The sequence below is a fragment of the Gossypium hirsutum genome, chromosome A02 (assembly GCF_007990345.1).
Source record: "Gossypium hirsutum isolate 1008001.06 chromosome A02, Gossypium_hirsutum_v2.1, whole genome shotgun sequence".
NCBI lineage: Eukaryota > Viridiplantae > Streptophyta > Magnoliopsida > Malvales > Malvaceae > Gossypium > Gossypium hirsutum.
Genome location: NC_053425.1, coordinates 100080635 through 100103647, shown reverse-complemented (window position 1 = coordinate 100103647; position 23013 = coordinate 100080635). Strand labels below are relative to the sequence as shown.

At 33.0% G+C, this 23013-nt stretch overlaps 1 protein-coding gene, 1 non-coding gene and 1 pseudogene across 2 annotated transcripts; 2 read left to right on the top strand and 1 right to left on the bottom strand.

The window, feature by feature from the left end:
* Positions 1–16384: 16384 nt before the first annotated feature.
* LOC121210213 (violaxanthin de-epoxidase, chloroplastic) lies at positions 16385–18993 on the bottom strand. The gene is made up of 3 exons (XM_041082323.1): positions 18541–18993; positions 16840–18187; positions 16385–16756 (listed from the first exon to the last, which is right to left on the bottom strand). Exons 1-2 carry the CDS (start codon positions 18847–18849, stop codon positions 16877–16879), a joined length of 1620 nt encoding a protein of 539 aa, XP_040938257.1. The 5' UTR covers positions 18850–18993; the 3' UTR covers positions 16385–16756; positions 16840–16876.
* Positions 16632–16748, top strand: LOC121217059 (U5 spliceosomal RNA). Its single transcript, XR_005913279.1, has one exon. It is a non-coding gene; the product is annotated as a U5 spliceosomal RNA (small nuclear RNA).
* Positions 18994–20415: 1422 nt separating the features above from the next.
* Positions 20416–22053, top strand: LOC121210197 (crocetin glucosyltransferase, chloroplastic-like; annotated as a pseudogene).
* Positions 22054–23013: the final 960 nt, after the last annotated feature.

Genomic DNA, 23013 nt, shown 5'->3' with positions numbered 1-23013 from the left:
TCATTAAAAGAAAATATCAAACGGTTGAATATTTTCTTCAGTTTCAAAAAATGGTTCTCACTCAGTTCGGGAAGTGTATTAAAAAATTCCAAAGTGACAGGGGCATTAAGTATCATGCTTTTACATCAATTTTGGCAGATCATGGGATTCTTCATCATCTTTCATGTCCTCATACATCCGAACAGAACGATTTTGCTAAGTGTAAACACAGGCACATTGTGGAAACTGGTATTACACTCTTAGCCCAAGCAAATCTACTTATGGATTACTGAGGGTATGCATTTTGCAGTGCTGTTCATCTTATCAATTGACTGCCTACTTTAATCCTAAAAGGTTAGTCTCCATATTAGGCTCTTAATGGTCATGAACCGACCTATGATCATTTAAGGGTTTTTGGCTGTTGTTGCTTTCTGTATTTACGTTCATTCATGCATCATAAGCTAGAGTTTCGATCACAACTATGCACGTTTTTAGGATATAGCTCTCAACATAAGGGCTATCACTGTCTCACACTGAATGGTAAGATTATTATCTTTCGGCATGTTATTTTTTATGAGTGTTGATTCTTGTTTTCTTGGCCTACTTTGGACACCGTTAAGTCTCATGTATTTGTCACTACTTATGTTCTTGTAGTTCAGCCACCCTCTGATCGATTTACTGTCGAACTAAGAGAAACCATTACATTGTCACTCATTTTACATTCTACTCCGACTGGCAATCCTGTGCAATCTGTTTTAGTTGATCCGCTAGCTACGTGTAGTCCAATACAATTTGTTTCAGTTGATTCATCAATTGAATCTGGATCTAACCATTTTGATGTTCCATCGGCTGAAGCTAATCTGTCCGACCCAATCACCAAGTCTGCTAATTCTTCTTATGTTCTTCCGGGAAATACTCATACTATGGTTACTCGGTCTAAGGAAAGAATTTTTAAACCTAAAATTTTGTTAGTTGAGGCTATTGATATTGAGCCACGAACTGTTGAGGAGGCTCTTACTCATAAGGAATGGAAATTGGTAGTTCAAGTTGAATATGGTGCTTTAATGACTAATTTTATATGGAAACTTGTGTCTTTACCTTATGGTCGAAAACAAATTGGGTGCAAATGGCTTTTCAAAGTCAAGAAAATTCCTGATGGGACGATTGATCACCGAAAGGCACGATTGGTGGCAAAAGGGTGTTCCCAGGTACCTGGATGTGACTTCAAGGAAACATTTACTTCGGTAGTCAAACCTGCGACTACCTAAACCATACTATCTATTGCCGTAACAAATAGTTGGCAACTCCATCAAGTCGATGTAAACAATGCCTTCTTAAATGGAGATCTCACTGACGAAGTGTTTATGCAGCAACTGCCAAGTTATTTCAATATGGGGTAAATGGTGAGGCTTTGGAGTGTCGTCTGACAAAGGCATTGTATGAATTACGGCAAGCTTGTAACACCCTTAACCCTTATCCGTCGCCAGAATAGGGTTATGAAGCATTACTAGACTTTACGAACTAAATACAGATATTTCACAACTTTATTACACATATTAAGAATCAATCATAATACATTCATATTTTCCCTTAGATGGGTCCTTGAGGCCCAAAATACACAATAGAAGTGAATCAAAACTAAATCAAACACTTAAGAAAATTTTCCCAAAATCTTAAAATCTTTCTTAAGAGCAGGGGACACAAGCCCGTGTGGCCAACCTTGTGGCTCACATGGCCAGGAGACATGCCCCTGTCCAAATTAGGGTAGCTACTGACTTGGGCACGTGTGCTAGGCTGTGCGTGAGGTGCAGGAGTCACACGGCCAAATCATACACCTGTGTGCTAGGCTGTGTGCAAAAACCTAGGCATTTTATTTTATAATTTTAAGGTGCAGGGGACACACGGCCAAACTACACGCCCATGCTCCAGGAAGTGTGTCACACACGACTGAGACAGACACTCGTGTCTCTGCTCATGTGGACAAAAATAGGCTATTTTTCTCACCCTTTTATTATCCACCTGCACTCAACATTGAAACCAAGAAACCAATTCAAACCAAAACATGTATTTAACATAATAAATTGACCTATAACGCAAATGTTTAAATTTGACAATCTAACTTCACTCATTATTTACCAAAGCCTACTTTTATTTACATACATACAAGCACTCATGTATACTTAACTAACAATCATAATTATACATACAAGTTTAACCCTTTTTAATCCATCCTTATACATGCCATATAAACTATAAAATGTACAAAAAAATCTACCAGAGTGGTCTGGATAGTGTAGCTTGATGTGTTGATTCGATCCACCGGTCCCACGCTAATCTACAAAGAACATTAAACAATACGAGTAAGCTTAATGAAGCTTAGTAAGTTCGTTAGCTTTAAACATAAATCTTACTGAACATACTATAACAAATTATTCAAATAAATCATTCAATATATAATTCCTTTCAAACACAACTTCAATCGATGAATTCACTTATTTCAGATCATTATCAATAATAACTTTAATCTTCAATCATGAATTCCCAATATCTCTTACCAACTTTTGTCAAATCGGAGAACATCTTACAGGCATGAGTACATTGTATACAGAAGCTCGAAGGCTGCACAAAAGTAGATAAGTGCTAAATAAAAACCCATGAGGGTTGAATGGAAGCTTATAGGAGCTGAACGGAAACCCATAAGGGTCAAACAAAAGCTCAAAAGAACTAAATGGAAACCCATTAGGGTTAAACAGAAAATCATATGAGTTAACTGAAGCTCATGAAAGCTAAATTGAAAGCAAACACGGGAGTTCACAACAAATGCTGAACCCCGATTTACTTGGGTAATTTGTCGTCAATTCCTCTTTTGTACTAAACGAATGTACTCAATCCCGCGTCCCAGTCACTTTGAAAATTCACTTCAATTTTGTGATTTTAACAATAATTTTATTTTCAACAAATAACATGAACAATTACATAATATCATTTATCAATTTAACATTTAACATTTAACATTTAACATTAAAGTTTAACCATACGAACTTATCAGGTTAATTTGTAAAATTTGTTGTAGTTCAGGAACTATTCAGATAATTTCTCTTTTCCACGATTTTCTTTGGGCTCTTGATATAAAATATAAAATTATTCATCCATTAGCACATATTTCAGCCTTATTTCACTTTACAATTTATACCCTTCAATTTTTGAAATTACACATTTACCCTAACTTTTATAGTTTTTTTTACAATTTAGTCCCTCATCAATAAACTCATCAACTGGTCTATTTTTTTTCTCAATTAGCACTTTATCTAATTATTTTAGGCTACCATACAACCTTTTTAATTTAGAATTTCAATACCAAACCCTAATTCTCAACTATTTCACAATTTAGTCCTAAAATCAATATTTATCAAAATTACTTAATAAAATCATCATATAATAAAATTAAAGTTTCAAATCCATGTTAAGTCATCATAAACATACAACACTCATATATGGTAACTTTCAAAATTACCCATGAAATAAAAAACAAATGAAACATATAGTTGGACCTAGTTGTAAAAGTCTCAAAAACATAAAAATTTCAAGAAATAGACAAGAAATGAACTCACTTGGAGTAGAAACATGAAAAACCAGCTTGGAAGAATTCTTCAATGGTTGTTTTTGGCTGCAGAATATGAAGATTTGTTTAGAATTTCAATTTAGTTATTATTTTATTTAGTTAATTTGCGAAATTTCTAATTTTACCCTTAGTTCACATTATATCCTTACTAATTTCTATATCCCTACCGTCCAGCCTTTGTAATTTGGCCAAATTGCTCTTTAAATCCTTCTTATTTATTATTTGAGCTATCTAATCACTTTAGCATTTTTTGCATATTTTACAATTTAGTCCTTTTTATTTAATTAACTATCAAAAATTAAAATTTTCTAACGAAATTTTAATACTATCTCAATAATACTCCATAAATATTTATAACAAAATTTACGACTAAATTTATGAAATCAAGGTCTCGATACCTCGTTTTCAAAATCACTTAACCTAATAATTCCTTCTAAAACACAAATCACTAATTCTTAGCTTTCTTAAATTCTTAATTAGCTCATAAACTCTAACTAATAAAATTTACGAGCTCACTTGTCAGATTTTAGTAGTCTCAAACCAATATTTCTGACACCATTGAAAATTAGGCTGTTACAACTCTCCCCCATTTAGGAAATTTTGTCTTCGAAATTTATTACCTGAAAATAAGTTCGTGTAATTTCATTGATTCTTCTGTTTCGCAGGTTGTGTCCTCTGAACCATGACGATGCCACAACACTTTAACTAATGGTACTCGTTTATTCTGTAATTCTTTAACTTCTCGAGCTAAAATCTTTATCGACTCTTCCAAGTACGTCATATCCGGTCGTATTTCAAATTCACTATGAGGAATCGTGTGTGAAGGATCTGATCTGTACCATCTTAACATCGACACATGGAACACGTTATGAATCTTCTCAAATTCTGAAGGTAGAGCTAACCCATAAGCCATAGGACCAATTCTTTCAATAACCTCATACGGTCCAATAAATCTTGGACTCAATTTCCCTTTTCTGGCAAACCGTAATACTTTCTTCCACGATGAGACTTTTAAAAACACTTGGTTGCCAACCGAAAATTATATATCTCTTCTTTTTAAATCTGCATATGATTTCTGACAGTATGAAGTAGCTTTCAAACTATCTTGAATGATTTAAATTTTTTCTTCAGTTTCTCGAATCAAGTCGACTCCAACTAACTTGGATTCACTCAATTCAGACCAAAACAATGGAGTCTTATATTTTCTTCCATAAAGAGCTTCAAATTGTGTAATTTTTATGCTGCATTGGTAACTATTATTATAAGCAAATTCAGGTAAAGGTAAATACCTTTCCTATCTATTTTCAAACTCGAATATACAACATCTCAACATGTCCTCTAAAATCTAAATCACTCGTTCTGATTGTCCGTCAATAGGAGGATGAAATGCTATGCTGAAATTTAACTTAGTACCCAAAGCTTCTTGTAGATTATTCCAAAATATGGATGTAAACCTTCGATCTTGATCTGAAATAATAGATGTTGGAATCCCATGTAGTATTTGTAACACCCCCTAACCCTAAATTGTCGCCGAATCAGGGTTACGGAGCATTACCAGACATATCAAAAAATTTACGAATAATTCACAAGTAAAATAACATACATAGTATAATTTAATCATTAAGTCCCTTTAATGGATCCTCGAAACCCAAAAATACATAATAAGAGCAAATTGGGACTTGTTCGGGTGCTTCAAAAAATTTTCGTAATTTTTTTTAACTCAATATAACCCCTTTATAAACATCTAACCTACCCTGAAATTTTCAAACCACAACTAAAAACAATTTATACTTAAATACACTTATATCATAACCAATTCATTCACATAGTAATTTAATAATTAAAAATTCATAATATCATTCAAATTGACTAATAACTTGATTTATTTTCCATTCAACCTTAATGCTAAATTTTATAATATACTATTTACCATTTCACTTAAAACATAGTTCAAAACATTACAAACCATCCATACTTTATAACTAGAATCATATAGCGTTGTTAAGTGAGCAAAACAATATCTATGTACATGTCACTTTTACCAAAAGAAGAATACATCACCAAGTTTTTGTGCTAGAGTCAGGATTGCTCTAGATGCTAGACCGAGACTCTATACTCCTACTGACCTACGCACAGAAACAACCGTACGCTGAGTATTTCATACTCAGTGATATTACTATAATTCAAATTATAAATAACCAAATGAACTTTACATATTTAGCTATAGAACATATATTCACATATAGTACAAATTCACACTTTAACTTTATTTTATATCTATTGCTATTCATTTTAACTAATTATCAACTCAATATCATGAATATCACATTCAAGTACTATTATCCATTTGAGCCTTTGGTTCATTTATCTAAATCACATTTTCTCATCTTCATTTCACATTTCACTCTATAAGTACAAATTCCTCATTCTATTCTGTTTTTCCCTTTTCAGTTTATTTACCCTATTAACAAAACTCAGGCATTGGCAAATACTCGGATCCAACCAAATACACCAAAATGGCACCCAGTGCATCATCGGATAGTTCGAAGCAATATAGTGACACCCAGTGTCTCATCGGCCTAGCCGAAGTAAAGTGGTACCCAGTACCTCATTGAATCTATCCGAAGTAAAATAGTGACACCCAGTGTCCATCGACTCAAGGTTGAAGAATCCTTGAACTCTTCCAGTCCTATGGCATGCCAACTATATCCGACTCAGCCCGACTAGTTAATAGAGTATTCTGTTCACTTTTTCAATTCAATATCACTTTCAATTCATTTATGAATCAATTCAATTTCACTTTTCATTAATATACAATTCAATATCAATACTTATCCATCATCAATTCAATTTCCTTTTTAATTCCATAATAATACTTACCTCATAATTTACTTACCATACATATAATTAAAAATTTAACATTTAATAAAAATAACTCGAATTATAGTAATACAAATCGTGAATTTCTCGTTTTAGTCATCGATAGCTTTCTCCTTTCCTTTGTATGCAAATGCCTCGAATTCCTTGTTAGCTACGAAAATAATAATTTATACTATTAATTACAACACTAATTGATAATAATAATTGAATTTCTATTCAATTTATACCCTTATTCCAATTTAATCCTAATTAACCCATTTACTTTTCTAACTCAATTTATATTTCATCTCTATTCAAATTCCTATCAAATTCAACTTAACCATCAAGTGTTCATAATAAAACCCTAATTTAAAATTTCTTTCAATTTAATCCCCATATCACAAAACTTATAGCTTCTTTTACAATTTAATCCTTTAATCAATTCTAACTTGAAATTCATTCAATTAAACCTCTAATTCATCATTTTGTTCAACATAAACTACGTTAAAAATCCTAAGAACTTCTAAAACCTCAACTTAATTTCAACAAAACTTTGTTCTAAAGCTTCTAAAACATCAAAATCACAAAGAAAAAGACTTAATTGACTTACCTATTTAAACTTCAAACTTTAAAATCCTAATTTTCCTTTTATTTTTCTTTCTTTCTTTCTTCCTGCTACTTTCGAAATGTTATCTGCTTTCTTTCTTTTTTCCTTTTGCTTTGTTTCTTTTTATTATTTACTTTATATTCTTTTAACATTTAACTAATATAGATTTTTATTAATATAATAATTTAATATATAATATACAAATATCTTTACTTAAAATTTAAGAAAATATATCATTATAATACAAATGTTTAAATACATATTTTACACATGTACTATTCCATCATCATACATTTGTCATATTTTTATTTATTCATCCTATAAAAATCTCATAATATAATTAATATAAATTATAAATTAATAAATTAATAATAATAATACACTATAATAAATATCTATTTAATAACAAGTATAAATACTACAATTGTACACATATATTTTTGTACATTTGAACAATATCATCACCATCCATTTGGCAAATTTTTAATTTATTTATCATAAAAAAATATTATAATATAATTATTTAATTAATAAATATCTTTTAACTTAATAATTATAATAAATAATAAATATCTTTTTACTTAAATAAAAAGTAATTAAGTATTTAATTTACAATTGTACAAATATGATTATTACACATGTATATTTTATTACCATGCAATTATCTTTATTTTATTTATTTCCTATAATATAATATCTTAAGTTTAATTAATATAATTTATAATATTTTAATTAAATAATATTTTTATAACATAAATCAAGAAAAATCTAAGATTTTTCCATGTATTGCAGCCTCATCTTAAGCCATTAGCTTATTTACCTATTTAGTCCCTTTTATTTTCTTTTACTTTACAATTGAACTTTTACACCTTATTCAATTCAGTCCTTTTTACTAATTACTCTAAATTAAGCTAAATTCACCTAATTTAAACCTAATTAATTACATCACTAGACTCATAAATATTTTTAATAATTATTTTCAAACTCGATTTACTAAGACGGAGGCTCGATATTGTACTTTTCCGATGCCCGTAAATTTTGGGTCATTACAGTATTACAATCTCAGACATATATAATTCTGCTAACTTCTCGAGTGAAAAATCTGTTCTGACTAAAATAAAATGTGCTGACTTAGTCAATCTATCCATAATCACTCAGATCAAATCTTTCTTTCTTTGATTCATAGGCAATCCAGATACAAAATCCCTAGTGACATGCTCCTACTTCCATTTAGGAATCATGACAGGTTGCAACAAACCTGTTGGTACCTGATGTTCTGCTTTGACGTATTGACAAATCAGACATATTTCAACAAACTCATAGATTTCCCATTTCATACTAGGCCACCAATACATCTTTTTTAAATTACAATATATTCTCGTGCTACCCGGATGAATAGAATACATACTACTGTGAGCTTCAGAAAGAATGTCATTTTTCAAGTCTGAATTATTCGGAACATAAATTGTGTTACGATAATACAACATACCACTATCATCAATGGTATACTCTGAACTCAAATTGTCCCGAACCATCTGTCTCTTCAACACTAATTTTGGATCATCATCTTGCAACTCTCGAATTCGCTGAAGAAACACAGGTTTTGCTCTCAATTCTGCTAATACAGAATCATCTTCATTAAGAAATAAATGAGCGTTCATCCCCCGAAATGCAAATAGTGACGATTTTTGACTAAGTGCATCTGCAACTACATTAGCCTTTCTTGGGTGATAATCAATAACCAAATCATAATCTTTGAGCAACTCTAACCATTGTCTCTATCTCAAGTTCATCTCTTTCTGAGTCATCAAATACTTCAAACTCTTGTGATCTATATACACATAGCATTTCTTACTATATAAATAGTGTATCTAGATTTTTAAAGCAAACACAATTGCAGCTAACTCAAGATCATGTGTAGGATAATTTCTCTCGTGCAGTTTTAACTGCCGAAAAGCATTGGCTAGTACTTTTCCCGACTACATTAATACACAACCCAAACCATTTAGAGACGCGTCGTTATAAATAACATACGGTATACTCGATTCTGGCTGGGTTAAAATTAGAGCCTCTGTCAACATCTTCTTCAAATGATCAAAACTCTGTTGACACTCATTAGACCACACAAATTCAATATTCTTCTATAATAGTCAGGTTAACAATGAAGCAATCATCAAAAAATTCTTGACAAAACGTCAATAGTATCTTACTAATCCTGAAAACTTTGCACTTCTGTTATATTTTTTGGAATTTTCCAATTCACCACTGCAGATACTTTGCTCGAATCCACACGAATCCCTTCAGCTGCCACAATATAGCCTGGAAATCTAACCTTGTATAGCCAAAATTCACATTTATTAAACTTTGCATACAACTGTTTTTCTCTCAAAATCTGTAGCACAATTCTTAAGTGTTGCGATTTTGTCTTAGAATAGATCAATATATCATCGATAAACACAACCATAAATCTATCTAAATAAGGTTGAAAAATTTGATTCATTAAATCCATGAAAGCAGTAGGCGCATTAGTCAAGCCGAATGACATTATTAGAAATTCATAATGACCATACCGAGTTCTGAAAGCAGTCTTTGGCACATCACATTCTTTAACTTTCAACTAATAATACCCGAATTTGAGGTCTATCTTCGAAAATACTGCAGCATCATTCAGCTGATCAAAAAATCGTCAATATGTGGCAAAGGGTATTTATTTTTAATTGTGACCTTGTCCAAATGTCTGTAGTCTATACACAGTCTCAAAGAACCATCTTTCTTTTTCACAAATAAGACAGGTGCACCCTAAGGAGACATACTCGGTCTAATGAATCCTTTGTCTAATAAATCTTACAACTGTGACTTTAATTCTTTTAACTCAGCTGGTGCCATACGGTATGGTGTTACTGATATTGGAGCTGTTTCCGAAACCACATCAATTACAAACTCAATTCACAATTAGGTGGTAAATCAGGTAATTCCTCAAAAAATACATCAATAAATTCATTAACAACTGGTAACTGTTCTAACTTTGATTCAGAACCCCGAGTATCAAGAATACAGGCTAAAAATTCCTCGTTACCTTTTCGCATTAATTTCTAGGCTAAAAATGCTGAAATAATTCTAACAATTTCTTTCGGATTAGCAGACTCAACAGTAATCACTTTCCCTGTCTAACCTTTCAGATTAATCCTTTTCTCTTTACAGTTTACTACTGCATCATGCTTTGTTAACCAATCCATTCCCAGAATAACATCGAATTCTTGAAAGGGTAACAATATCAATTTAGCAGGGAATTCACAGCCTTTCACTTTTAGTGGACAATTTCGACACATTACATTAACTATCACACTTTGACCTAATGGATTAGTGACTTGAACATCATAATCAGTGGGTTCAACAAACAATTTCTTTTCTGATGCTAATGCAGTGCAAACATAAGAATGTGTAGACCCAGAGTCAATCAATGCATATACAGTAATATCGAAAAGATAGAAAATTCCAGCAATTACGACTGGAGTTGTTGCTTCCTTTCTAGCTCGGATAGCATAAGCACGTGTAGGTGCCTTAGGCTCTAACCAAACAGCTTTATCTCTCATATTCGAACGGGTAGCCCCAGTAGCACTACTTTGGCCTGAACGTTTACTTCTTTGGAAAGTGGCTAATTATTTTTCTTTTTGTTCATCTTCTTCTTTTTGCATTGAGGACAGTCTCGAATGAAATGGTCAGTGGCTCCGCATTTATAACAAGCTCCCATTTTGCCTCTACATTCACCCGGATGATACTTTCCATAATATTTGCATTTAATTATAGGGACATTCTGTACACTACCCACACTAGCTGTAGGTCTAATAGTTACTCCAAAATCTTGTTGAGTCGCCATGTTCTTATTTGATCACTTAGACATTGAAGTGGCTCGATTGGACTCCTTTCTAGGTTTTTTAGCCGGAAATGTTGAAAATGATTTGGAGGAGCTTCTTTTGTAAGATTCTTTATTTCGTCTCTCTCGTTACATTTTTCTGTTATATACTTCTTCCATTTTCTGAGCATGATCTGACAGAACAACAAATTCCCGTATTTCTGTACCCTCAATCAACATTCTAATTTCATCATTTAATCCCTCCTCAAAACGGATACATATTTCCTCTTCGGTTGGTACAATTTCACGAGCATATTTTCTGAGATATACAAATTCTCTCTTATATTCAGCTACTGGTCGATTTTCTTGTCATAGATCGATAAATTCTCTTTTCTTTTTATCCATATACCTCTTGCCAACATATTTCTTTTTAAATTCATTCTGAAAGAATTCCCAAGAAATTTTCTCTTCCGGTACCACAACTTCTACAGTCATCTACCAATTATAAGCTTCCTCTTTTAATAAAGAAACAACATATATCAAATAATCATCTAGGGAACAAGCCATTTCTCTAAAAACTCTTATTGTATTTTGAAGCCAATTCTCAAATTTGACCGGGTCATCATCTGTCCTGCCCTGAAATCTTCGGCTCCAAATTTTCTGAGTTTTTCTACTGAAGTACGTTTACTGAATTCAGTTACTAAAAGAGGTGGATGTACAATCGAACAGTAGAGGGGGGAGGTTGCTGAGCCTGATTTCTTTCTTACATCATCTCATTAAACCATTTGTTCATAAACCCATAAAACATATTTTTGAGTTGTTGTTCTTGCATCGAAAAAATTGAAACACTACTACTTGTCTCGTGTTCAGATATTTGTACTCTGCTATTAGCTTCATCATGTTCAACATGTTCAGATCTATCAGACATCTTTACAATCTATAAGAAAAACAAATATTAGACCGGATTGTACATATCACACTATCACAGATTTATATGGCATGTATTTTCAGACACTTTGTACATAATATTCATTTCGAGAATCGGCTAAACCGAAGCTCTAATACCAATAAATGTAATACCCCTAACCTTTATCCGTCGCCAAAATAGGGTTGCGGAGCATTACCGAACTTTACGAATTAAATATAGACATTTCACAACTTTATTACTCATATTAAGAATCAATCATAATACACTCATATTTTCCCTTAGATGGGTCATCGAGGCCCAAAATACACAATAGAAGTGAATCGGAACTAAATCAAACACTTAGGAAATTTTTCCCAAAATCTTAAAATTTTTCTTAAGAGCAGGGGACATACACCCTTGTGGCCAACCGTGTGGCTCACACGGCTAGGAGACACGTCTGTGTCTTAGGTTGTTTCCAAATTAGGGTAGCTGCTGACTTGGGTCACATGGCTAACCACATGCCCGTGTGTTAGGCCGTGTGTGAAGTGCATGGGTCACACAGATTCTGTTTTGTGATTTTAAGGTGCAGGTGATACACGGCCAAACTACACACCCATACACCAAGCCGTGTGTGACACACGGCTGAGACGTACGCCCGTGTCTCTGCCCATGTGGACGAAACTAGGCCATTTTAAGGCCATTTTTCTCACCCTTTTATTATCCACCTGCACTCAACATTGAAATACACAAATATCTCTCAACCAAGCAACCAATTCAAACCAAAACATGTATTTGACATAATAAATTGACCCATAAATCAAATGTTTAAATTTCACAAACTAACTTCATTCATTATTTACCAAAGCCTAATTTTATTTACATACATACAAACACTCATATGTACTTAACTAACAATCATAATTATACATACAAGTTTAACCCTTTTTAATCCATCCTTATACATGCCATATAAACCATAAAATGTACAACAAAATCTACCAGAGTAGTCTGGATAGTGTAGCTTGATGTGTTGATCCGATCTACCGATCTCATGCTAATCTACAAAGAACATTAAACAACACGAGTAAGCTTAATGAAGCTTATTAAGTTCGTTGGCTTTAAACATAAATCTTACCGAACATACTATAACCAATTATTCAAATAAATCATTCAATATATAATTCCTACCAAACACAACTTCAATCGATGAATTCACTTATTTCAGATCATTATCAATAATAACTTTAAATCTTCAATCATGAATTCCTAATGTCACTTACCAACTTTTGTCAAATTGGAGAACGTCTTATGGGTATGAGTACATCGTATATAGAGGCCTGAAGGCTGAACAGAAGCACATGAGTGCTAAACAGAAACCCATGAAGGTTGAACGGAAGCTCATAGGAGCTGAACGGAAACCCATATGGTTAAACTGAAGCTCGAAAGAGCTAAACAGAAACCCATTAGGGTTAAACAGAAACTCATATGAGTTAACTGAAGCTCATGAGAACTAAAATGAAAGCAAACATGGGAGTTTGCAACAAATGCTGAACCCCGGTTTACTTGGATAATTTGCTGTCAATTCCTCTTTTATACTGAACGATTGTACCCAATCCCGCGTCCCGTTCACTTTGAAAATTCACTTCAATTTTGTGATTTTAACAATAATTTTATTTTCAACAAATAACATGAACAATTACATAATATCATTTATCAATTTAACATTTAACATTAAAGTTTAACCATACGAACTTACCTTGGCTAATTTGTAAAATTTGTTGTAGCTGAGGAACTATTCAAATAATTTCTCTTTTCCATGATTTTCTTTGGGCTCTTAATCTAAAATATAAAATTATTCATCCATTAGCACATATTTTAGCCTCATTTCACGTTACAATTTATACCCTTCAATTTTTGAAATTACAGATTTACCCCAAATTTATAGTTTTTTTTACAATTTAGTCCTTTTTATTTAATTAATTATGAAAACGTTAAAATTTTCTAACGAAATTTTACTACTATCTCAGTAATACTCCGTAAATATTTATAAAAATATTTACAACTCGATTTATGAAATCAAGGTCTCAATACCTCATTTTCAAAATCACTTAACCTAATAATTCCTTCTAAAACACAAATCACTAATTCTTAGCTTTCTTAAATTCTCAATTAGCTCATAAACACTAACTAATAAAATTTATGAGCTCACTTGTCAGATTTTAGTAGTCTCGAAGCACTATTTCTGACACCACTAAAAATTAGGTTGTTACAAAGCTCCACGTGCCTAGTTTGATAAATTAAAGCAATTTCTTATCTCTAATAGATTTTTCTTGGCTAAATCTGATGCTTCCTTGTTTGTTAAAGTTGCAACCAAGTCCATCATTTATGTCTTGATTTATGTGGATGGTATTATTATTACTGGATGCTTGACTGATGAGATAAACTGTTTTGTTCAGCAACTGCATAACGAATTTTCCCTAAAGGATTTGGATGATCTTCATTATTTTTTAGGTGTTAAAGTCAGTTGATCATCTACTAGTAGTCTCCACTTATGTTAGTGCAAATACATTCAGGATCTTATTGACAGGTGTTCTCCGGCTAATGCAAAAAAGTGTTCATACGCCAATGATTAGTTCTTCTACATTATCTAAAGATGAGGGTACTCGTCTTGCTGACCCTACTGAATATAGAAGTCTTGCTGGAGCTCTTCAATACGTGGTTTTAACCCGGCCAGATATTGCATATGCAGTAAATCATGTGTGTCAATTCATGCATGCCCCTACTACAGTTCATATGGTAGCGTTAAAACGTATATTGAGGTATTTACATGGCACTATTAGTTATGGGCTAGTGTTTTGTCGATCTGACAAACAATCTTTAGTGGGTTATGCAGATGCCAACTGAGGCCTAGATTTTGATGACCGTCGGTCCACTACAGGCTATTACGTCTACTTTGGTCATACACCTGTCTCTAAAAAGCAGCAAGTTGTTTCTTGCTCTACAGCTGAGGCTGAATATAGAAGTTGGCTACAACTACTAGTGATGTTGCGTGGCTAGTTTCTCTACTTACAGAATTACAAATCGGTTCTACTGATCCTCCTGCTATTTGGTGTGATAATTCCAGTATAGTTGCTGTTACTGCTAATCCAGTGTTACACTCCAAATTTAAACATGTCGAACTTGACTTATTTTTTGTTCGTGAAAATGTGGCTAGTGGCTCCTTTATGGTTGATGAAGTACCAGCATGTGACCAGGTTGCAGATATTCTTACTAAACCATTATCCTTCTCTAATTTTGCTCGGTTTCGAAGTTTACTTCAAGTCTTACCCCTTGAGAAGCTGGATGAATGTTAGAGTAAAGAGATTAGGGACTGTTAGTTTGTTATTAGTCAGTTGCTGAGTCTGGTGTATAATTGGTTAGGAGCAATTATTCATTTTCAAATATATAAACATCATATGTTTAATTGATGAAGGCAGATATGCATACTAAAAAGATTTCTAAGTAAATTCAATTTTATCAAATTGTTCTTTAGTTTAGTATAGTATTTTACAATCCAAAACAATCATTATTAGCCACTAGACCCAATTCAAATTCGTCTTCTGTTGGATTATTACAAACTTATACAACTTGAATGATACGTTTCTACGATGACAGCAGCGACCCTCTTCTCCTTTAGCCATGAAAAAGCTTCACAAACTGCTAATGCCATGGATATGTTAGCCTCCATACACCCATCTCTATAGGCTAAGACTACAGAACCATATTTTTACAAATTACATATACTAGCTCGCATTTGCCTTCTTATATCAACGGATAGAAGGGTTGGTTGTCCAGGGAAATTTAATACCAATAAAAATCATTTATCACTTAATAGTTAACACTTACATTTGCTTCTTTGGCACTAAAGATGTTAATTCTTAGGGATAATACAATTTTTAGCCATTTAACTTAATAATTAAGTCTATTTTAGTATTTTTATATTTTTTATTCATTTTTATACTTGAACTTGTCAATTAGATTCAAGACTGATTAGTTGGGCCTATTGAACTAAAAATAGACTGATATATTAGTTCGAACAAAGTGGTTGAACCAATTTAATAAATTGTTTATAAAATTTTAATTAATTAATTAATTGATTATTATTGATCTAGCAATTATACCACGTCATTATTTAAAATTTTTTATATTTTTTAATTTTCAAGTAATGATGTGGCACAATGAGATTGTGCCATATCATCACACTTATATATATTTTTAAATTTAGGAACCAAAATGAATCTAACTCAAGTTTAAGTATCAAAATAAATTAAAAAAAATACACTAAAATAAATTTAATTGTCAAGTTTAAGTGCAAAAAATTATATTATCCCGGAGGAAATGGCGTACAGGCAAACTTTGCTAAAATCTATAGGTTTAAATTCTTTTATTTATTTATTTCTGAGAAACATTTTATTAAATTAACAAAATAATTTAAGTAAAAGATTACATTCATTTCAAAATCTAAATATTTCAAAGAAAAGTAGGAGATATATTTATTCAAACAAGACAAAAATCCAATAAAAACAAACATAGGATTAGGAATTTATTGTACCATATTAGCTTATAAAATTAGAGGATTAAAAAATGAGAGGAAAACGTTATAGAAAAGTGTGAAATTTAGCAGAGGAGTGGAGAACTGCAGGCCCCTAAACCCTAAAAACAGTCGAAATTGGAGGAAAAGGATCCCACATCGCCTCAATACATAAAACAGCATCCCAACCCACTTCCATAAATTAAAGAGCTAATGGAGATATAAAAATCAAGGAGCCGTGCGGTGAGCACAAAGCGAACTATTCTTTCGCCTTTTACTAAAGAATACCGTGTGCTCGCGGCTCTTAGCGGCATACGCCTATTTTTGGAGGGTGGTTCTATATGGAACGCCTCTATCAACTGTTAGTGAAAGACTTTAAAATTTAGTTTCAGGTATTAAAAATGAAAAAATCAAAATATCACATTCTAACTTCGAAACTCACCTATTCACTCTAGGAATTCATGAACATTAGGCCATCCTTAAACTGAGCTCCAGCTCTGGTCTTTTGCATCAACCATTGAATGTAAACTTGAACCTTCTGGAATTCCTAATGGAGGATCTTGGCATGCACAGTTATCAACCGTATATAATTCCCATTCCTTAATTCCACATTTCTCCAAAGCTGAAGATAATCTGTTGTTCTGTGTCTGTTTAGGGTATGTCCCATCCGGACTAACCAGCACTGCTCCAGTATACGATTGTCCGGCCACTCGTGCTGCCCCATGGTAATGGAACAGACCCCAGCTAAAATTTTCTGATACATCTACGATTGTCCAATACTCGTTCGAAACAACCCCGTTATCCAAGACACTGAAGTAAAATGTCCCTGGAACGTTTGCTCTCTTGACTCGATATTTACGACGCCTCCAAACCAATTCTCCTTCTAAAGTTTTAACCTGAAAAACTGGCTCGTACCAAAACGATCCCTTCGCCTTTCCCCTGTAAAATAGCTGGTACTGACATGGGAACTGATCATAGGCTGGGTTCTGTCCTGCTACGACTCGCCAACTCCAATCCAAACTCCCCAACCAACCAACAAATAAATCTTTGGCGGTTTCATGGCACAAGTCCTTCCCTCGAAACTTAAGCATAGGCTGCACGTACGGCTTTTCGGGGATCTTCGCATCTAAATCAAGACAATTGTTTTTCTGAAGAACACACAGAGAAAATGCTTCTAGTTTCGGACTTTCAAATGAAGCAATACACCGATAATTACACACCTGATCTACAGGGCTGCATTTGTTCAAGCATTGAAGTGCTTTCCTACAATTCGGATCCATAAGACAATCCAATATCTGAGGTCCACAATTCTTCACCATACAGTTCAGGGTTGAAAAGCCCTTTGATCTCAAGTTCTTCAAGACCGGGACTGGCTGAATATAAGCATTGATAATAACCAACAAACAGAACCTTATATCGTCAGAATTACACCGGTCCCATGCCTCCGATACGGTTTGCACAACTTCCTTTGTTTCATCTGTTTTCTTCAGTTGAGAAATTCCCACCAATTTGTCAAAGATACTTCCTTTCATTTCACTGTGGACATAAGAGCCTCCTAATTTGTTAACCAAACCCGGATCGGATTCAAAGCAGATTACGTTAGGGATGTTTCCGCTATTTGTCCCAATCCATTTCACCGAGTCTTGATTAGTAACAGCTACAACTAGCAAAATATCTGCACAAGCCAATTCCTTTTGCAGATCCATGGCTGTTTGATCATTAGATTGATGGAAATTGTCAGGGAAAACAACCATTTCATATCCTTCATCCACCCATTTCAATCTTTTTGCCTGATCAGTAGCATAAACAATCAAGAAACCATATATAATTCCCAAAATAGCACTATCAAAATTCCAGTTGCTCAATAAAAAAGTCCATTAATGTAAATGCAACACTACAAAATAAACTGATAGCTTTTTAGGTTCAATTGCAAGTTTTGCTACACTAAATTAATTTACTATCAATGTTAGTAAAATTGTAAAATCATAGACTCTTTTTTTCTTTATTTTTTTGTCGAAATTTTAAATCTATATGAAAAAAAAGATTTTCCAAATAACTTTCAAAATCTTAAACAAAAAGTAAAATGAGAACGAAAAAAAAATGAATTTGAAGAAAATATCAAGTAAAAAATAGTAACACTTACGGTGTGCATCATAACCTCCTCCCAGGGGGTGCATTTTAATGGGCTGACGCTTCCTTGGCCGACCACTGCCACAATCCTTACCGGCGGGTCTTTTTGCTCCGTCACCGCATTTTTTTCCTTCTCCGTCTTTAGAACCACAGTAACAGTTGGTCTAGAGCTGGAAGTCGGATGAAGTGGAAAACGAGAGGCTCTGAATCGATGGTTTGGCGGAGATAACGCGGTGCGGATGGAGGTGAAGCAGCGTTTGAGCGGAGCACCGGTTTTGGATTTGGATAGAGGTGGAGGCGGAGGTTCCAGAACCAAGCTCATGACTTTACGGGCTTGAAAGGTAAGAGTGGGAGGGAGAGTTACTTGGAACGCTAAACTAAGTAGGATTGAAAATGGTGGTTGGTTGTTAGAGGAGTGTAGAACCCGCCCGCCTTTTCCAACTTGCTAGAACCGGCGTTTCAATACGTGGCGTGTTTCTGTTGAAGGATATGTTAACATACGCTCCGGTCCTCTTAATTTTAATATTAAACAAATTGATCCCTCGAAAAAAAAGATGAAAATAATTTAATCCTGTAAATTTTGAAAGTAAGCAACTAAGGACAATTAATAAAAGCAATAATATTTTTAAACAATTTTACATGAATTTGACTAGTATAATAACAAATTTAGCTCTGATAATTTACACATTCTATCAATTTGATCATAATTTAATAAATTTAACCCACAATATTTTTGCAAATATGTAAATGTTTGAGATTAAATTTGTTGAATTTTTTAAAATCAAACTCAAATTAAAAATATATATATATGTAAACATTGAGGGATAAATTTGTTACTATATCAAAATATATATATTGTGGGTTAATAAATTTAACCCACAATATTTTTGCAAATATGTAAATGTTTGAGATTAAATTTGTTGAATTTTTTAAAATCAAACTCAAATTAAAAATATATATATATGTAAACATTGAGGGATAAAATTGTTACTATATCAAAATTATACACAATTGACGAAAGAGAGACTAATTGACAGTTTCAAAATTAAGAGAGACTAGAGAAGTGTTTTACCCTCGAAATATTAATTCAGAGAAGTTAAATTCTGTTATTAGTCCCTGCACTATCCTTAGATTGTAAATTTAGTATTTATGTCCTAATTTTATCAAATTTAATCCCTATAATTTATAAAATTTGAAATTGAAGTGAATTAGAAAGTTGTGTACTTAAGTGAGCAGTGGTTTGGTGTGGATTATGTTGTAATTTAAAAATATAAAGTTTGAAGTTAGTAATAACATTGAATTTCACCAATTCTGAATCAGATTGGATTGTGTGTATTTCAGCATCACCCACTTTACAGAAGGCATTGCCCGGCGGCTGCATCATCGCAAACGTCAATTCTCAATTCCAATTGTGTATTATAAAAAGAAAACCATAGCAGCCTCTTAAAGATTCTAATCCCATAACTTGTCCATTGGTAAGGTTCATAATAATAAATATTGTTGCACAATCAAATTCTCTATTTTATATGTATTATCTCTATTAATATATTTGTGTAAAATTATTTTAATTTTACATTTTTATATGATAAATATTTTAAGAATGAAGAAATAATAGAGGATACACGCGATTATCACTAAACTTGGCTACAAACTTGTGAATCGTCGTATCCTCGTACTTTTCACAAATGCCAGGGGATGAATGAAATGCATAATCCAATCTTCGAAACCTTTCGTGTATATATATATATGTACAGACTATTTTAACTTAAAAAGCATTTTCAATTGAGCGGGGCGTCACCGCAAACGTCACATTTTCAACTCCAATTATTACTTCTTCTTTTTTTGGTGTGTATAAGAACCCATAGCAGCCTCTGCAATTATCCTCATTCCATTAACTGTCAAGTTATAACTAGAATACCGACTCATCATCTGTCCTTCAATGGCGGACCAACAACAACAACCCCCCCAAGTCCTCTTAGTAACTTTCGCTTCTCAAGGCCACATTAACCCTTCCCTTCAATTTGCAAATAAACTCATCAACAGTGGTGTCCACGTCACGTTGATGTCGGTTTCTTCCATGATTCACCAATTCAACAAAGCTTCACCTGTCCATGGCTTGTCCTACGCCTATTACTCCGACGGCTATGACCATGCCTTTCAACTTTCCGGTGACACGAATCATTACCTGTCCGAGACAAAGCGTCACGGTACTCAATCCTTGAGAGAGTTTCTTGCTGATCAAGGCACTAGGTTCACTTCCATTGTTTACTGTACTCTTCTCCCTTGGGTGGCAACGGTGGCTCGTGAGTTTCACATCCCAGCCACCCTCCTCTGGTTCCAACCTGCTTCTCTTTTGAACATCTGTTACCATTACTTCAAGGGATACGATGAGATCATTACCAAAAACATCGATGACCCCACGTTTACAGTTCAGATGCCGGGGCTGCCACCGCTTTCTCGCCATGATTTACCTTCCTTTTTCATCCCGTCCAATCCACAAGCTATGCCACTCTTAACCATGAAAGAACATGTACAAGTTCTTGACCAAGAGACCAACCCCAGAGTTTTACCAACCCCAGAGTTTTAGTTAACACGTTCGACCTATTAGAAACTGAAGCCATAAAAGCGGCTGACAAGTGGTACAGTATGGTCGGAATCGGACCACTAATGCCAAACCTTGCTGAAACATCCATGGGAGGTGATCTTTTCAAGGTCACAAAAGAGCATAAAGAAATGGAATGGCTCAACACAAAGCCTGAAACATCAGTCATTTATGTCGCATTTGGGAGCCTTTCCACATTGGCTAAACCACAAATGGAGCTACTCGCGAAGGGGTTGCTTGAAACTGGGCGTCCATTTTTGTGGGTGATAAGGGAAAGTACTGATGAACAAGAAAAGGATTCATTGAGTAGGTTAAATGAACTGAAAAAGATAGGGATGATAGTGCCATGGTGCTCACAAGTGCAAGTTCTTTCCCACCCATCGATCGGATGTTTTTTAACACACGGTGGGTGGAACTCGACGTTCGAAAGCTTGGTTTCAGGGGTACCTATGGTGACATTTCCTCAATGGGTAGACCAAGGAACCAATTCCAAGCTCGTCCAAGATGTATGGAAAACAGGTGTACGTCTAAGACAGAATGAAGATGGAATGGTTGAAGCTGGTGAGATAAAAAGATGCTTGGAAATGGTGATGGGAGGTGAAGAAATTAGAAAGAATGCCAAGAAATGGAAGGATTTGGCTAAAGAAGCTGTGGAGGAAGGAGGGACTTCATATAACAACATTAAAGCTTTCGTGGAAGAGCTTACAAATAAATAAAATAATTCCAGTTATTTTATATAAAATAAATAATTATAAAATTTTAATTTAGTTCCAGACCTGATCTAATATTGTTAAAAATGAAATACGATAATTGAGTCGTTATTTTATAAATTTTGTTTGGTGTATTAAATACATATTTTTATTTTATATTTCGAATATAGTGAAATTTTTATTTCTTTAAAAATGAATCGAGAAGATTATTTGATGTTTAGGTTTTTTAATTAATCTTAAGTATATTATTAAAATTTTTATATTAATATTGAAATCTTCACCTTTTCTTAAAGCATTGCCACTTCAAAAAAGACACGAATGATCAAAAAAACATAAAAAGGAATTAAAAACATCAAAATTTAATCATTGCAAAAAAGCTATATTTTTAAACCAACCTAATTGGATTTCTTAAAGTCCTAACTCCGTCTTTACTTTGTTGGGATTATTTACAACAAGAATATCTAGAATTTACTTCAAATATATCCAAATAATATTGTTTCACTCACTCATGGATGAAAAATAATATAATATAATATTTTTAAATATTATTATTAAAAGTAATAAAAATATTTGAAAATCTTTTTGGATGTAAGAGAAAAATTTTAAATTTTATTAAAGTGGTTGAATTTGTGAAAATAAATATTTTTCCTCTTTTTATGCCAATAACAATATTATACCAATTAAATTAAAATTTAATTAATTTTTATCTAATCACATGATCTATACCAAGTTCACAAAAAAAAAATCTATGATATATGGGTCTCTATGATATTTTACCAAAAATAACAAAATAATAGAAAAGAGCAAAGTAAAGACTAGGGCTGACAACCGAAATGGAAATATGGGCACGCTCAAGGCTTTAGGATTATAGGAATTATATTATGGGTTGGGTTTTAAGATAATGGGTTTAGATTAAGTTATAAAATTTTGAATAAAGAATGGGCTCCATGTTTAGATGTATAACTTAACCTTTAAATACATTTATTAGAAATCAAATCAATATGAAGAATCCAACTGAAAAAAGCAAATCAATACGGCTTCCTAGTAAGCGCGAAGTTACAAAATTCTTTTACCGGGTTAAAATTAAATTATAATTTTTATAATAATAAAAATATAATTTTATTATTTTAATAGTTTATATCTTTATAATTTTTAAAAGATTAAATTAATTTTT